Below are 18,396 nucleotides of genomic sequence, written 5' to 3'. Positions count from 1 at the left end.
CCAGGAGACTAACACAGTCACCAAGCAGAGCCATGCACACACCTACAGTACCAATTCAGGAGAAGAAAAGCATCAGAGCATCTCTGCCAACTCCAAAGCAGAAACTGCACCTAACAGAAAGTTTAACTGAACCTAAAAGACCAGCACGAACTCCTAAGGCAAACATGCAGCCTTTGGATGACCTGGCTGGCTTCCAAGCGCTCTTCCAAACACCAGGCTGTGCCAAGGACTCAGTGACTGAACCAGACACCAGCAAAACACCCTGTGGACCTTCACAGTCAGGACCAGTGGAATCTTCAACAGCTTCAAAGAGATGTTCTAAGATAAGTCTGGGAAAAATAGATGGGGAAGAAGGGCTTTCAAAACCCAGGAGACTAACACAGTCACCAAGCAGAGCCATGCACACACCTACAATACCAGTTCAGGAGAAGAGAGGCATCAGAGCATCTCTGCCAACTCCAAAGCAGAAACTGGACCTAACAGAAAGTTTAACTGAACCTAAAAGACCAGCACGAACTCCTAAGGCAAAAGCTCAGCCTGTTGAGGACCTAGATGGCTTCCAGGAGCTCTTCCAAACACCAGGCCATGCCAAGGACTCTGTGACTGAACAAGATACTGCCAAAACACCCCATGGATCTTCACAGTCAGCACCAGTGCATACTTCAACAGCCTCAAAGAGACGTTCTAAGATAAGTCTGGGAAAAATGGATGGGGAAGAAGGGCTCTCAACACCCAGGAGACTAACACAGTCACCAAGCAGAGCTATGCGCACACCTACAGAACCAATTCAGAAGAGAGGCATCAGAGCATCAGTGCCAACTTCAGAGCAGAAACTGGACCTGACAGAAAGTTTAACTGAACCTAAAAGATCAGCACAGACTCCTAAGGCAAATGTCCAGCCTCTGGAGGACCTGGCTGGCTTCCAAGAGCTCTTCCAAACACCAGGCTGTACCAAGGACCGAGTGGCTTCTGAGAAAACTCCAAGACTGCTCTGTAGATCTCCACAACTAGGATTGGTAGATTCCCCAACTTCAAAGAGATGTCGTAAGACAAGTCTGGGGAAAGTGGATGTGAGAGAACCCTCACTAGAGAGAGAGCTAACTCAGATGTCGGAGAAAACCATGTCTACATCTAAAATGAAAGTAGATGGTGGTGACAAAAGCCTCTGCTGTGAGACCTCTGCAGGACAGACACTGGACCTAGCCACAAAAGAGTCTGGTGGCAGGAGACAGCGAAGAACAACCAAGGTAAAGGCTGAGCTTCTAGAAGATCTGACTGGCTTCCAAGAGCTCTTCCAAACACCAGGTGATGCCAAGGACCCAATGACTGTTGATAAAACCACAAAAATGCCCTACACTTCTCTACATCCAGGGCTACTCAGAACATCACCAACCTTAAACAGATGTCCCAGGACAAGTCTGGGGGCAGTAGACATGAGAGAAGAGCTCTCAGCCCCCATGAAACTAATACAGTCACCAGGCAAAGCTTTGCACATACCTCTAGTACCAGTTCAGAAGGAGAAAAGTGTCAGAATATCTGCTGAAACTCCAGTGCAGAAACTAAATCCAAGAGAAAATTTAAGTGGACTTAAGAGACAGCCACGAACACCTAAGGCAAAGGCTCATGTCCTAGAAGATCTGACTGGCTTCCAAAAGCTCTTTCAAACACCTGATCCTGCCAATCACCCAGTAACTCTTGGTGAAACTCCAGAAATGCCCTGCATATCTCTGCAAGCAGAATCAGTAGACACTCCAGCAAAAGTGGTGAGGTGGTCAACAAGTCTGGAGGGAAAAAATGTGAAAAATCACTTGGCAGTAATAAATGTAACACAAATATCTGGGAAAATTGCACACACGTATGAAGAGCCCACAGATGATAAAGAGAGTCAAATGTTTAAGAAATCTTCAAAGCGGAAACTGGACACAGCAGAAAGTGTTACTGGCAACAAAAGGCTGAGAGGAGAATCCAAGAAAAATTCTCAATCCCTAGAAGACTTAACTGGCTTCAAAGAGCTCTTTCAAACACCAGGTCACACTGAGGAATCAGTGAGTGATGAACAAACTACAAAAATGCCTTGCAAATCAGAACCAGAATCAGTGGACTCCCCCAGAAGGAAAAAAGCATTGCCCAGCATACCCAGGGGGAAAAGGGATATGAAAGAAAAACAAATCATACATACACCAAAAGCAACAGAAGATGATGACAAAGGCATCCAAGCTTTTAAGGAATCTGCAAAGCAGACACTGGATCTAGCAACAAATGTATCTGGCAGCAGGAGATGGCCAAGAACACCTGAGATAAAGGCCCAGGTTCTGGAAGACCTTACTACCTTCCGAGAGCTCTTCCAAACACCAGACTATGCCGAAGAACCAATAGCATCTGACGAAATTACAAAAATGCCCTGCATATCTCTGCAACCAGGGCCACTGTATACTCCAACAACCTCAAAGAGACATTCTAAGGCAAGTCTGGGGAAAACAGATGGGAAAAAAGAGCTGCCATCACTCAAGAGACAAATGCAATCCCCAGGGAGAGCCATGCACACACCTTCAGTACTAGTTCAGGAGCAGGGAGGCGTCAGAGCATCTACAGAAACTCCAAACCAAAAGCTGCACCCAGGAGAAAATTTAAAAGGACTTAAGAGACAGCCACGAACACCTAAGGCAAAGGCCCATATCCTAGAAGACCTGACTGGCTTCCGGGAGCTCTTTCAAACACCTGATCATGCCAATGGCCCAATAACAGAAAATTTAACTGGGCCTGGGAAACAGCCACGAACACCTAAGACAAAGGCCCAGCCTCTGGAAGATCTATCTGGTTTGCAAGAACTCTTTCAAACACCAGGCTGCCATTCTAGGAGCCCACTACCTGAACATGAAACCCATAAAACACCCTGCAGATCTCCCCAGTCACCACCAATTGATACTGCAATATCCTCAAGGAGACATTCTAAGATAAGTCTAGGGAAAATAGATATGAAAGAAGAGCTGTCATCACTCAGAAAGCTAACACAGTCTCCAGGTAAAACCATGCATACACCTTTGGTACCAGTTCAGGAGCAGAAACGCATCAGAGTGTCTACAGGAACTCCAGAGCAACAGTTAGCTCTGACAGAAAATTTAAATGGCCTTAAGAGACGTCCACAAACACCTAAGACAAAGGCCCAGCCTCTAGAAGACCTGGCTGGCTTCCAAGAGCTCTTCCAAACACCAAACCATGCCAAAGACCTAGTGACTACTGTCAAAACACCCCACAGATCTCAGTCAACACCAGTGGGTACTGTAACAACCTCGAAGAGATGTCCTAAAAAACATATAGGAAAAGGGGATGTGAAAGCAGAGCTTTCAGCGGTGAGAGAACGGACATTGAAGGATACCATGCACACACTCAAAGAAGCCATAGATGATAAACACAAGAAAGTGTTTAAGGAATCTGCCAAGCGAAAACTGAACCCAGCAGAAAGTGTAACTGGCACCAAGAGGCTGCGGCGAGCACCCAAGGAAAAGACCCAAACCTTAGATGACCTGTGTGGGTTGCAAGAGCTCTTCCAAACGCCAGGTTACACTGAAGAATCTGTGAGTGATGAAAAGGCTACAGTAATGTCTTGCAAGTCTCCACAATCTGAATCAGTCGGAACCCTAACAAAGACAAGGAGAGGCCCCAGGACAAGACTCAGAAAGGTGAATGTGAAGGAAGATTCCTCAGCAGTGCGAAAATCAACACGAACATCGAAGGCCATTACTCACACCTCTAAAGTACCAGAAGATGATGATAAAGGCATTAAACCTTTAAAGGAAATTGAACAGAAAACGTTGGACCTTGCTGCAGGTGTAAGTGGCAGCAGGAGATGGCCAAGAGCAGCCAAAGCAAAAGCTCAGCCCATACAAGACACAAGTAGCTCCAAAAAACTGAGCCAAACATCGGGCCACACTGAGGAATCAGTGAGAGATGAAAAAACCACAAAAACGCCTTGCAAATCTCCACAACAAGTGCCAGGGGACACTTCAGCAGCCTCAAAGAGACGACCCAGGACAAGATTTGGGAAGGTAGATGTGACAGAAGAACTCTCAACACAGCGAAAGCAAAGAGCAACATCAGGGGAGACCATGAACACACACAAAGAACCTCCAAGTGATAGTAAAGGTAGCAAAGAATTTAAGGAATCTGCCAAGCGAAAACGGGACCACAAAGAAAATATAACTGGCAGCAAGAGGCTGCGAGGGACACATAAGAAAATGACCCAACTTCTTGAAGATCTGGCTAGCTCCAAAGAACTAATCCAAAAACCAACTTACACTGAGGAATCACTGAGCAATGAGAAAACCACAAAAATGCCCTGCAAATCTTCACAACCAGAACCAGCAGACACTCCAGTAAGCACAAAGAGGCAACTCAGGACAAGACTTGGGAATGTGAATGTAAAAGAAGGACTCTCAGTTGTGAGGAAGCCAACACGAATGTCCAGGGCCACCACCCGCACCTCCAAAATGCCAGAAGGTGATGACAAAGACATCAAAGCTTTTAAGGAACCTTCAGAACAGACGCTGAACCCAGCCATTAGTGTTACAAGCACCAGGAGGAACGTAAGAGCATCTAAGGCAAAGTCACAAGTGGAAGACCTATCCAGCCCTAAAGAAAGAATCCAAACACCAGACCATACTGTAGAACAGATGAATGATGTTCATAACCCAAAGAGCACTCCACAACAAATACCTGACAGTATAAAACCTCTGAAGACTTCTAGAAGGGTTCTTAGGGTTCCTAAAGAAAAACCGATAGAAGATTTGGTGGACACCAAAGGCCCTGCAGCATCACAAAATGTAAGTAACATGTCGTTAGCCCCCAAGTTGAAATCTGGAAAAAACATAGGAACCAGGGGTGTGTGTTCTGTGATAACACCACGGGAGCCAATAAAAGAGAATCTGGTCCACAATAAACAGGACTGCTCCCAGGGAGAGACACCAATCCCCTGATCCTTTAAACATAGTGAAGAAACGTGTAAGCATTATTATAAACAGAATTGAACCTGTAGAAGAACAGAACAACAGTGTGAAATCTATCAAAAAGGAACAAGACTCAGCCACTCCAAATAAGGCGATGGGAAATGTTACATAATTATTATGTGTCATCTTGGATGGATGTCATTCTTTTCTGTATAGTAATTTATACAGGTTCTGAAATATACAAGTAGAAGTGGATATCCTTTTCACAGGTGTTTCTTTTGAATAGTATCAATAACTGATAAAAGGTTCTGATAAGACTTTCTGGGATTTATACAGCAATTAGACTAGTTCTGTAAAAGAATTAGTCAAAATAATAATTGCTTCCTTGAGGGGTTATTACAGTGAGAAAATTATGTTCATCTTTACTTTAAAAAATTAAACAGAAAAAAGGTGGACTGTTCATGAACTATTACCAAGGCCAGGGATGGCTACAAAAAGAATACATGCTAGTGTTTTAACAGTGACAATAGTCTCAAAGGATTGTGGGAGACAACAAAATTATGAATACCATAGCATCCAAAATTCCAGAAATACAGAGTTCCTGTTTCATGTCAGCCATCATCATTAAAGGACTAGAATTCATTTGTCATTTATGTAATGGGATAGTTTGCAATAATGTAAACTGTAGTTATTTAGATTTGATTATTTTCTCCCTGTTGAATTGGGTGATGTGTTTTACTCATTTTTGGAATTTTGAGGATGTCATTTCATTTCTTTAGGGAATGTCCTTACGCACCAGACACCAAAATAAAACTGATACAAACCAGCAAAACCTTGAAATTCCTACATCAGAAAAGGCCAAAATAAAGAGACGTGAAAAGAAGTCCATGAAGACATCTGAAGAGATAGAGCAACAGATCCCTGGTGATGGAGCTGGGAAACCTACATTTAAGGGCAAAGTCAGTGGAAACAGGGTATGCTTGAGATCGGGAAGACAGAATAAGAACTCCCAGCTTCACATAGCAGAGGAGGATGTAAAGGAGAACAGCATGGATATCCCTGTGAAGAATCAGAAAGAGAAAGAAGTAACCAATAATTCAGTCACTGTGAGTTTAAGATCTAAAAGGGCTGGAATTCAGCCAAAAGGAAACACTTTGGAGAGTGACTCTGAGCAAAGAATAACTCAAGGTACCAAGAGATGTACAGAAAATCCAAAGAAGGTATGTATTTCACTGTTAAAAAAACAAAATATTTGGGTATATTTATGACCACTGTTGCAAAGGCAAATGAAAAACATATTTAGCATCATGGTGCCAGTTCTAAGTTGTAGAAGAAGCATCACTCTAAGCCGTGAATTTTATTCTGGTAGCTATATTTTCTTATGTCAGTTTTGGGAATTTTCCTTCAATTAATGGTTTCGTGTTCTGGGAGACATTCTGAAAGATCTAAGCATTTATTTGGTTACCACTCTTTCTGCTTATGATGCAGCTTGTATGAAGATTACAGGTTATGTCTTAAGTCTGTCTTCAATTCATCAAAATTTACTAAAGCAAAAAGTGGCCATGTCTGGAGATCAAAGGACTTCTTTTGGAAAGCCAGAATAAACAAAGGCTGGGGGTCCTGAAGGCAAATTGTATTCTAAATTCTGCTCTGTAGGAAGTACATGTGTGATTTCACTCTTCCTAACCAAATAAGGGCTATGCTAATGAACTATATGTGATACTAAAATGAGATCAAATTTATTAGCTCATGAATTACCTATAATTTGAATAATCCATAATGTGTGACTATGTTCAATTCATATTCTGAGGAATGCATGGTTTAGTTTAATAAAAGAGGTGGACAGTACTTTTTTGTGAATGCTATATAACTGTTCTTAGCATATAGGTGTTGAACTTAAAACTACTCTATTCTGACATCAGCCAATGAAATGAAGATAGCAACTGGCACTTTGGCTACGCAGTTTCGGTATTGTGGACATCTCTGCATTTGTTTAGACTGATGGTGTCTAGAACAAGTCATGAACTTGAACTGACCCCTCTGAGAGTCAACATTCCCAGATGTTCCCAGCACTTACCATAGTCAACAAGGGATTAAGCAGGAGGATCCTTCTTGCTGGCTGGTAGCAAGAAGTCTTTGGGAGGAGGTATGGGTAGAATGTTCCAAAGGATGGGGAGCAGAATGGTGTCCATGCATGTGCCAGAAATTAGGTTGGTTGGAAGGCAAAGCTATCTGACAGTAGCAAGACACGATCACAGAGACCAAGGAGATACCAGGATCTCAAACAGCTTCATGTGGTTAGTATACACCTTCTGTTCCAATTTTAAATAAAATTTAGGATCTACACACTTACAGATTGATAGCTTGAAGAGTAGTGCCTTATCAGAATGAAACTGAAGGATCAAAAACCAATCTCCTTTTCACGTGGATGATTTTACATACACAGCCACCAGGACCCAAGGGTGGCCCAGACCTAGCTCTTCTGTCAGGAGCTCTTGGGCCTCTTCTCTGCAGCCACCAGCACCCAGGAGACTCCAAACACACTGAAGGGTTTCTCCAGGGCTGGGTACTTAGTGGGGTCTATCATGTGTTTTGGCTGTCCATAGACTTGGAAACTGTATATGAGATTTGTATTAAATTTCTCCAAGCAAGAGTTTACAACTTTTCAGTGGTATCTTCCCCCTTAGCTGAAGCACGTAACATCTGTAACAGCAAATAGCAAGAGGCATGCAAAGGCTGGAAAGCCAGCTAAGGGTGAGGTGGATATTGCCTGGCATTGATGAGAAAAGCAAATGTCTTTTCATAGGTGACAGATCGTACTGAGGCTGAGGAAGGGCCACAGGAAGGGATGGTCAGAGACTGCAGGCCTGGGCTGTTGCTAAAATTCAACATACATGCAAAGGCACAGGAGATATGCTTGTTACACGCTAGAATAGTAGCAAGAATGCTGACCAAGTCTACTTTCAGGGTTTCATTTAAGGTCCCTGCCACCCTAGAGTCCTGAAGGAGTGACTACAGGTAGCGGAGGTGGCATCTTGCTCCTGCCCTGTGTTCAGCAGAAACACATGGTAGAATCTACCCCAAGTAGTCCATCAGAGGAGCAAGTCCTCCCTTTTTAGCATGTATATTTATCCTTGTTATCATCCATGTTGCAGATTTCCTGCTTAGTGCTTCTCTTCTATTATGTAGTATAGCCTTAACAAATTTAAAATCTTTTCCATTCAAATTAAACTTTGCATTTTTTGATTTGTTGTCTTCTTGTTCTGTCACTTGCTTTTCACTTAGTTTGAAGTGATTATCCATGGTCACTTCATAATCTTTTAAGGTATGCTTCTTTCACACTTGGATTTTTCTAATTGGATTTTTTTGGGGTTGTGTTTGGTGGGGCCTCCATTCTGAAAAGAGAAGATTATCTTGTTTCTTTAACATTAAGTTTGTAGGTGGATGAGCTTCTATCACCAGCTCTTCAGGAGAAGATGCCCCCTTGCTTAGGATATACTTTAGGAAGTCTCAGACCACAATCAATACTCACAGATTGTCCTCTTTGTAGGAGGAGTGTGGTTTAACAGTCAAAAGTGTTAATCCTTGTTAAATTCACTTTTTCTGAATGATATTTTCAATTGGTAAAAATGTGTACATTGGTAAAGCAGCTGGTTTTTTGTATTTAGTAGCTTTTGCTTAGTAAGATATAATATTAAACTTTAAGAAACTAAATAAAATATTTAGAAAAGTTTCAGGTCGTATATCCTAAAACTGATTTCCATCCTTCAATTTTTTAGAAGTAACAAAGGCACAGTACCTGATAAGGATTTGGAGTTTTACAGAGTAGGGTTGATCACAAAAATTGTTTTTTTTTTTTTAATTACTCAAGAATTGTTTTTCTTCCCAAACAGGATAAGGACATCATGGACACCAAGAAAATAAGAACCAGAAGTCATCGGAACATTGAAAATATTTAGCAAATAAATTTAAGAAAGAAAAATATGTAATATTTTAGCCATAAGTTCTAGTTTTATGTTTACCAACAATGTAAAAGTGAACTCTGTAAATAATTATATCAGTGTATTTAAGGGAAGAAACCTTAGAATCTTTTAGCTTTGCATCTTGGTGATAACCGCATCTTGCCCAGCAAATGATTCTGGCTTACATTCCAAACCTTACCCTGTAAAGTCCTGAAGACAGCTGAGCACCTGGTGCCAGGCACTGATGGTACCTGGGCTGTTTCTTAACTGACCTCTAACGTATTAAGAGTTCTTGACAAAGCCCACATACATACCTTTGTCTAGCGTAGCATATAAGCCCCTTCCTCTTGTCTCTGAATCTATGAATCCTGTGTCCTTGCTGGCTGACACAGGCTTTATCCATTTTGTCCATTAATTTCTTAATAAATTGCATACTTTGTTAAAAAATAAAAATTTTCTTGCTCTGAATTGTCTTTAAAAGCCAGCAAAAAGCCGTGCGGGGAGTTTCTGGGTCTCCAATTTAAATGTTTGGTATTGGACTGGCAAAGGTGCAGCCCTGTGTGTTGCAAAATAAAGCCCCCAATTTATCATTTCCTGAGGTCAGTGTCTGTTGGCCTCTCTGTAGCGCTTGATATACTGCATGGTTGTTGCTTATGTGTTTGTGTTTTCCATCTCCATGGAAATGAATAATAGGGACTTTTATCTTTTTGCCCCAAAATTGAGTGATTCTCAGCAGCCGTTAATATAATTCCAGTGATTACACCAGTGGAATTTACTAAGTATTTCTATATAGGAGGGCATTTGGTCCCAACACTTGGGCTATTGGCCATCTATATAAGACAGTTCAATCCTTGGTGTCCTCAACCTTTAAGAGGTTTGAAGGATGGCCACTGAGACCATCTTTGGGATGACAAAGTTACTCTGTTTAGCTAATGATGAGTGGCTTGCCTTTTACATTAAGAGTCTGCCAACACCCACAATGGTCTCTGCCCATGAAATGGGGCTGTTGACTAGCTTGCCACTTGAATCTAAGCTGTGACACCTCACTCTGCATCTGTCTGGAGTCCTGTCCATCTGTCCCCCCTGCTAGGTGAGGATGGCAGACTGGACAAAGTAGCTATCATCTAGAGCAGTGATAGTAAACGTTTTAGTAAACGAGTACCCAAAGTGCAACCCAAAACTCATTTATCACAAAGTGCCAATACTGAGGTTCTACTTTAGAAAACACAGCTCATACATTGACATCTTTTGTCTTAAAAGTACAATAACAGCATTCAATGATAAAACAGCTTTTTATTAAAAGTTTGCATTTGACATGCTTTTTTGCACAATTAATGTGATGTTTGCTGTTGCATCTATGCTGATAATTGGTCAAACCTTGGCTGGAGCGACTTAGCTTGCATGCCGGCAGGGCTCTATAACTGCTGCAGCACTTGCATCATAGGTTCATCACTACTGATCTAGAATGAACATACGCAGAAGTGTGGTGCCCTGTCTATCTGTTCACTTTCATACCTTGTCTGTCTGGCATGTAGTAAATGTTTGTTGAGTGAAGTTAGGAATCTAACAGCTTTTGTCCAAATCACTGGTAGTTACTTTTGCTGTACTGGCTGCTATGAGTGAGTTCTGAGTACTTGTGGTCATAATGGAGAGTGATAGATTATGTTGAAGGAAAGTTACAGAACAAGGCAGGGAGGGCACATCTGAAAGGGTAGATACTGAGTAGGTGATAGAGTATGTCTTCTGTTAAAAGTAGGTGACCGCTGAACTTCCAAAGAAGAGTGGGCTTGTACGTAGCACTAGGTACAAAGAAGAGGACTTTAGAGGAGAACTTTGCTGGACTGTGTAAGACATCAGTGTATCCTTGATTGGCTTAAGCCTTTGATGTTATCCTTTAATAGAAATACAGCATTGAGTAAGTTGCCCTAACACTTGAAATTTAGCAGTAATTAAGGCCCTTATTCATAGAAAAATTTTAATCAACCACATGCCTGTGAAATGGAAAATTCTGATAAATGAAAAGCACCTTTAGAGTTTAATTCTAATAAATCTTGCAGAAATATATCCGCATACTTTCTTCCTTTGATAAATATATTCCAAAAGGGAATTGTTTCATTTTACAGAGCTGTAGGTGATGGCTTAGAAAAGCTCATTCAATGGTGACACCAATGTCAGACACCCACAGAATACACCCTTCATTTAATACTTTAGTGGGGGAGCAACTGACAAATGTCATCTATTCACCTAGGCTAATTGTATGTGAGGGCAAGGACAATAAATGCCCACCCACTCCATGTGGTTTATTTTGCTAACTTTTCCGAGCCTCAGTTTCCATGTAGCAGCATAGATGGGAACTTCCCAAGAAAAGTTATCTCTATTATTTTGCCACCAATCACCAGTGTAAGCTGGCCCCTCAGTCTCTGATAGGCTTTTTTTGCTCTAATTTGTACCTGTCATGTAATGCCTCTACTAGGTGGGTGCCTATCCCACATATCTTGCTCTTTTCCCTGCCTGGAAAACTCCATCCTTCTTCCTCCACCATCATTCCTTCTAATGCTGAGCACAGTTCCAGGAAGGATTCTAGGTCTCCATACCTAATGCCTCCTTAAGCTGGAGCAGTTCCTTGGTTTGCCATGGAGTCATCCTGTACTTCTTGGTAGCATATAGCAAAGTTGAAATGAAACCACTAGCTGAGCTTCTCTCACTCCTGCTAGGGCAGTAAGCTTTGTTTATCTGCCAAGACAGACATGTATTTCATAGTGACAGTAGCCCCACTGGATATTCCAAGTGAAGTATCTGATTGGTGAAATGGTCCTAAAAACTAGTGTTTTTATAAGGAAAACTGAAAACTAGTATTATAAAGAAAATAGGAAAAAGAAAGCAAAAAAGCAAACTAAACAATGGCATGGGAAGGATGGGACAAGGTCAAGGTGCTTGATGCACTATGGTCCTGTGTTCATTTGTACAATTCTGATGTAGCTAAACAGTTACTTTCTCCCTGCCAGTAAGTCCCTGGACATTTTTAGTCCTACTGAAATGGCCTCTCTTCTCTAATATTTAGAGAAGAGAACTATTTGCAACCTTAGCCATGTCTGATTTCTAAGGAGAGGCAGCAGGCTAAGGGGCCGGGGTATAGTCCAGGGCAGCCAAAAACAGCAGATGAAATCCAGCCAGTATCTTAACTAACAGTGCAACTTTAGTCTTGATCTTGGAGGAAATGAAGGTGGGTCATGGAGGAGGGGGTTGGAGGGTTCAGCTCATTCTGCAGAAGTGGTCTTTCCAATAAAGCCCAAGGAAGGTCTTCAGATGTGGGCCTGTCTGGGGCTCTACTCATTGGAAGGCTCATTGGAAGGCTGAGGAAGGGAAGAGGGAGGTGTCCTTAGAGATCACTACATCCAGGGCCGAGCAATTCAGAACCTCATGAAATTGTCACGGAGAATCAATATCCCAAATGACAACTTTCAAATGCAAATTTGAGAACTAAAAATGATTTAAGGTAGTGTGGCTGGATCCTACCATTAGCTGGGTTTTCTGGCTGAGTCTTGATGGGTCTGGTTAGAGCTCCAAGGATCCCAGGTGCCAATGCTGTGCAGATACTTCCAGACCCTGAACATCTCCAGGGCACAGTCACTGTCTCCCCTCCTATATCTCCAGCAACAAGAACCATGCCCGCACACAATTCTCAGCCATTTGTCAGTGAGGATTTCATTCATTTGCTCTTCAAAAAGGAACTAATGTGCCCATAAGCTAGTCATATGAAACACTGCCCCCTGCTGTACCCACTATGACTTCCTAGGAATGAACTTCTGAATTGATTAAGTCTTCTGTTGCTTGGCAAGAGCAAAATCAGCCAACCTATCTCAGATTGACATGTCCCAAACCTATGATTTTCAACCCTGAATTCAGGGTAAGTGGATGCTTGCTCCCTGTGGCTCTCTAGTGGGACTCCAAAGGGACATCCAGATTGAGTTGTTGGTGTCACTCACAGAACAAACAAGCCGAAACCATATTGGCTGCACTTTCCCATTTGGGTGACTGAGAGACTCACTACAGAGTCACTGGTGTGGCCATATTGGCCTCTCCCATAGATCCAAAGTGCCCTAAAATCTGTCCTAATTCATCTTACCTGTCTACCTGGGGTCAGGGCAGGTGTTCCTTTATCACCTATAAAATTAATCTGAGGTCTGGAAAGCACTCCATACCTTTCCAGAACTGGCAAATCTCTACAGAGGGATTTCCAGGAAGATGGTGGAGTGGTAAGCAGCAACAAATCAACTTCTCCAAGATTCAAAATCCAGACACTGGAAAATAACAACTTGGAAAGAAACAGGGAAGAGGATCACTGGGACCCAGGAAGGATCTGAAGGGAAAATTGGAGCCCATAGAGAAAGTGACGAGACAGACCCCAACGCAGAAAAAAAAGAGGGAGAAATCAGCACTTTCTCCTCAGTTCCCAGATTTGGGGTATGAGAGAAGAGGATTGAATCTCTGGAGACACAGCAAAAGCAGGTGATTCCAGAGGTTCCCAGAGAGAAACACACCAGTGGAATGGAGCAGTGAATGATGGGTACTATAGCTGGTGAGTGACTCCAGTCCAGGTGACTGCAGTGTCCCCTGTAGAGGGTGCTGGCTAGACATCATTTTAGAGAGGGGCCATCTGAACCTGGCATTCAGAGCAGCTGTGGGTTGGTCTCATTTTGGGGCTTCCAGTTGAAATCCCAGTGACAGCTGTGGGAGACATCTAGAGTCAGGGAACTATGGTCAAACCAACAAGAGACACTCAGAGCGTTGTAGGCTGAAAAACTCAGGCCCTAATCCCACAACCAGAGGTCAGAATCAGCCTGAACTTGTGTGGAGTTGAAAGCACCAGAATCAGCACCCTACCCTAATCCAACTGCCTACTTGCTGGGATCACCCAGCATGGATCTGGGCTCTGTCTGCCTTCTTTGTCTACTAGTGACAGCAGAGCCATGTCCTGCACTGGATACTACCACAAAACTGTAGATTCTAGAATAACCACAGGCTTGAAATCACAAAGTAATCTCTCTTTTTTTCTTTGTGTTTGGTTTTTCTGCTTGTTTTTGTTTACTTGGGTTTTTTTTCTTAAATATTTGTTTTTGTGTTTTCATGAGTGTGAACATTGTTTTTACGGTTTTTTTTGTCCTTGTGTTTTTTTTCTTCTTCTCTTTCATTCTTGTCTTCTTCACCAGTTTCCCAAACCTTGGGTAATCTTCCTTTTTCCTTAAACCTTTTTGCTTCTAACCTTTCTCTTGCCTTTTATTTCTCTATTTTTTCCTCTTATCCCTTTTAAATTTTCTCTCCCAACTGAGTGGATATTTACTGTATATAATTTTCTGATTTGCCTTAGATTTTGTTATATAACCATAAATCTTGTACCTATGATTAAAGGTGGAAAATGAACAATTATCACAGTTTGTCATTTTCTACACTGTGCTTGATGCTTTTGTTATTACTGATTGTACTACTCTAGCCAAAGTGACATAATTGTTACCATCAGTGGTTCTTCCTTGTATGCCAATATGGAGATTGTCTGACTTGGGAAGCAAAGAAAGAAGTGAGGAGCTGCAAAGGGAGATATATCTTTCTAGGTCACACCCTCAGTGACCTACCTCTTCCACAGGCACCAGCTGCAATAGCACACATAGCTCTGATCTCATCTGTGGATTAATCCATTGATGAGTATAGTGCCCCCATGATCCAATCAAGTTCCTCAATCAAAAACCTCATCTCTGAACCCATGAAATCTGTGGGGATATTCCAGATCTAAATCATTATAAGGATGCATTGCTTAAAAGGTAGAAAAGTATTTTAGGTTGTGGGTGTTTAGCTCCTTTCTGGCCTGCTCCTAGGAAGATACTAGTGTGCAGCATTCCTTGCAGCACCCAACAGGTTAACACCTGCTTGAGCTGACTTAGAGTGCAGAAGACTGCTGACCCTGAGGAGCTGGAACATTTTGAAGATGAGGGGAGGCAGAGGCAAGGCTTGCTGGAGAAACAAGGAAAAATGTCCTGGGAATAATATGGTAAAGTTAACAATTCGGCATAATTTTCGCCATGCTTTTTTAATGTAAAGTATGAACCCATGTAGAGCAGAACACAATGCCTTTGTTTGTTTCTCAATAAAACTGGGGAGTTTAAGTCAGTTTGGGACTCCATTCCAGTGGAAGTCCCCTGACACCCCCCCAAAGATATTCTACTTAAAATGAATATGCCTTTTGACCTGGAAAGTGCTTTGTTTTTTTGTTTTTTTTTTTTTTTTTTTTTGAGACAGGGTCTCGCTACGCAGTTCAGGCTGGCCTTGAGCTCACCTTGTAACCCAGGCTGGCCTCGAACTCGCAACAATCCTTCTGCCTCAGCCTCCTGAGTGCTGGGATTACAGGCGTGCACTGCTACACCTGGCAACTGGAAAGTGTTTTTAGGAAACCACTGAAAGGAGTCGTTTGCACATGTGAACAAACATGTATATGAGTACATATGTATGTGCTAATGTTTTCACCATAAAATTGAATTATGAAGTTGCATAGTAGGAAATAAGGTAATGTCCATTACTGAAGAAGTGACTAATACATGGACTTTCTTGTTTATACTTTGAATACCATCACCCAGAAGGAGGAAACTATATAAGTGCAGACTTGGCCAGGTTTTAAGATGGGATATTGAACAAAGGGTGCAATTCTCAGAATTGCTCATAGGCAGCACATTTAGTGACTTCTAGGATGTAAAATGTCAAATATGAGCCTCTGTAACATCAAGAGGAATCTTAAAAGCAGTGGTATCTTACAAGGAATGACTGGTAGTGATTTTGCTTTTTTAGCAGAATATAAAGTATTTTAGGCAGGTGTAACCCTGGATTTGTTGATACCAGGAGTCTGACTTATTCTTACAAAAAGCAAATTGTGGATGTGTTTTGTAACTAAATTTTAAACTTGCAGAGAGTTGTGTTTTGGGGATGGGCCCCAAAATAATCAGTGGATTGAGAAGAGTGAGGAGTTCTGCATAGGGCCAGGTTCATACATGGTATATTCCTTTTGTATATCTCTGTTTGATTTGAACTTTTGTGACTAACACATGCACCTGTATTTCTGGTGTTGCTTCATCCTCTGAGATAAGGGAGAGCTGGTTGGTGTGCCATGGATGAAGAGGTGGCAGGGTAAGCCATCACTCTTCCCCTCCTTGGTTCAGCCTGGCTGTCCATCATCGTGAAGTGCCCCACCCTGCCCTGCCCCACTCCATCAGATAGCGCAAAGACCCCCAGAGCCCACATTGTTCCCCACTGACACAGCTGCATGTCCAGTGTGAGCAGTTACAGGTCAAGGTTGGGAGCCTGGTGCCCTCAGCTTTGGTTGTTTCCTGTCCCATCCCTTGCACCCTTCTGAGTTCATGGACAGCAGGCCCAGAGGGAGGCAAGTGTGGTACATATGTACCAGGGAGCCAATGCTCCTGGTGACAACCTTGGACCCGGAAGGTTGGAAGGCACAGGAACTTCGGGTCAGTACTGCAGCAACCTGCCCTTCAACCAGATGGTTTTAGGGGACCCTTGGGTGTCTTGGCTGTTGAGACCCCAACAGTGGTCTTAGTCGTGCCCCTCCTAGTGGTTGTTGTCCCTAGTCCTGCCATCTGGGATGTCCTCTCAGTTAAACCACCTGCTCTCATGTCCTCTTTCCAGGCTCTGCCTTTGGACAAACCCTAGCTAAAACAGAGATGCAGGCTGTTTGTACGAGATGTGTTAGTTTGCCAGGGCCCATAGTAACAAGGTGTCACAAAGTGGGTGCCTTGGGCAGCAGAATCTTAATCTCTCTCAGCTGTGGAGGACAGAAGTCTGAAAACAGGTGTGGGCAGAGCTCTTTCCCTCAAGAGCTAGGAAGGAGACTCTGTTCAAGGCCCATGCCCTGTTTCTGGCAGCCCTGGGGATTCCTGGGTTTGTAGAAGCATCAGTCCTCCCTCTGCCTTCCTTTCACCATGTTTTCTGTCTGTGCACCCCTGTGTCCAAATTTCCCCTTGTCAAAGGAAAAGGTCATGCTGGATTAAGACCCTTTCACTTCAGCACGACCGCATTTCAATCTACAACATCTGCGGCAATGTTATCTCCATATATGACTACATTCTGAAGTAGTGGGGTAATGACTTCAGCACATAAATTTAGGGGGGGCACAACTCCCCTATAATAAGGGCTTCCACTCAGGTTAGAGGTGGCTATCCCCTTGACTGCCAGGCTCTGCTCAAGTGTGGAGTTTAGATGCAGGGCTAAGGCTTTAATTCTGTATTCCATGAAATCTCCAATAGCTGGAAGTGCCACATGAACCCTCTGAGAAGCAACCCTAGTTGGTGCCAGCACTAGCCTCCCTGTTCACCCTGAGATATCTCTGCACCAGCATCCTATTGGGAATTTCCACTGGATAGGGGCCTCCTTTTGGACTGGCCTGATGATTGTCCCATTGCAGTGAACTCCGGTGGTGCTGGTTGGGGCAATGGGCCCTTGGTGGAGGCCCAGTCAGTGACTTCCTACAGTCCCTCTTCCCTCCCTGTGGTCTCAACATGTGTCTGCACTTTAGATGTCCAGTTCTGCTCACTTAGAAGAAAGGCCTGGACTAAATCCAGGGTTGGGGAGGCCCGCTTGTCTAAGAAGGGAGATGAATCTACAGACTAAGAAAAGCAGTAGCCAAACAGTTCACAACAGCAAATATTATTTCATACCAAGTGAGGTTTTGAGAGAGAGAAATAAAAGGTGCTGAAATCATTTGTTAGCAAATAAAACAGGGATTACTCAACTGATTAAATCAATACAACAAATAATAAGAAAGATCTGTTTAAATTCCACATTGGGCCTAGGACATCTGAAAGAAGGGATGGTAGTACGGTGGGGTTGGGAAGGGAAGGAAAAAGATGGAACAGAGGTAAATAGATGTGATTATTATCAGAGACCTAAGGATGTGCCTGGGGGAGGGCTGGCAAAAGCAGCTAAAGGGGTTTGGGGGTTTTGAAGAAAGCACTATTGGAAAGATTTTCTGATTTCACCTGCCTGTAACCCTCAAAACATGCTGCCATCTTCCTCAAAAACTCTGGGACACAACTGCCCAAACTCACAGTCCTGCTGGATTCTGGGAGGAATAAGGACTCCTTGCAAGTGCTTCAGACGTTCTGCCTTCTGCAGGCCAACTGAGAGCTGGGCCTACCTCAGGCCATATGGTCCACTTTTGCTCAGGGGATATTTCTGTGCCAGGTTGGAGCTAAGCTTTAAAAGTCCTAAAATACATTATCTATGTAAGTCAGTGAGTTCTTACTTTCTAATGCATATCTTTTTTTTCCCTCTTTTTTGTAGCACTAGGGATCAAAGCTAGAGCCTCATGCATGTTAGGTAATTGCTCTACCACTGAAGAACACTTGCAGCCCACTAATGCATGTCTTGTCTAAAAGGATTTAAGGTACAGTAATGAAATAAGAAAATGTGAAAAAAAAAGAAGAGACACAGGC

General features: G+C 42.9%; 1 protein-coding gene across 1 annotated transcript in view; it reads left to right on the top strand.

Moving 5' to 3' along the window:
• Mki67 (marker of proliferation Ki-67) overlaps nt 1-9,373 on the top strand; it is a 28,683-nt gene extending 19,310 nt beyond the window's left edge. Inside the window, exons 14-16 of the mRNA XM_013503022.1 lie at nt 5-4,820; nt 5,723-6,163; nt 8,837-9,373. Of these exons, the coding sequence (XP_013358476.1) occupies nt 5-4,820; nt 5,723-6,163; nt 8,837-8,902 (5,323 nt within the window). The 3' untranslated portion in view covers nt 8,903-9,373. The remainder of the gene's footprint in view (nt 1-4; nt 4,821-5,722; nt 6,164-8,836) is intronic.
• Nucleotides 9,374-18,396: the final 9,023 nt, after the last annotated feature.

The sequence above is a fragment of the Chinchilla lanigera genome, unplaced genomic scaffold, assembly GCF_000276665.1.
Source record: "Chinchilla lanigera isolate Chin_1 unplaced genomic scaffold, ChiLan1.0 scaffold00076, whole genome shotgun sequence".
NCBI classification, from domain to species: domain Eukaryota; kingdom Metazoa; phylum Chordata; class Mammalia; order Rodentia; family Chinchillidae; genus Chinchilla; species Chinchilla lanigera.
This window is presented reverse-complemented; position numbering and strand designations above follow the sequence as displayed.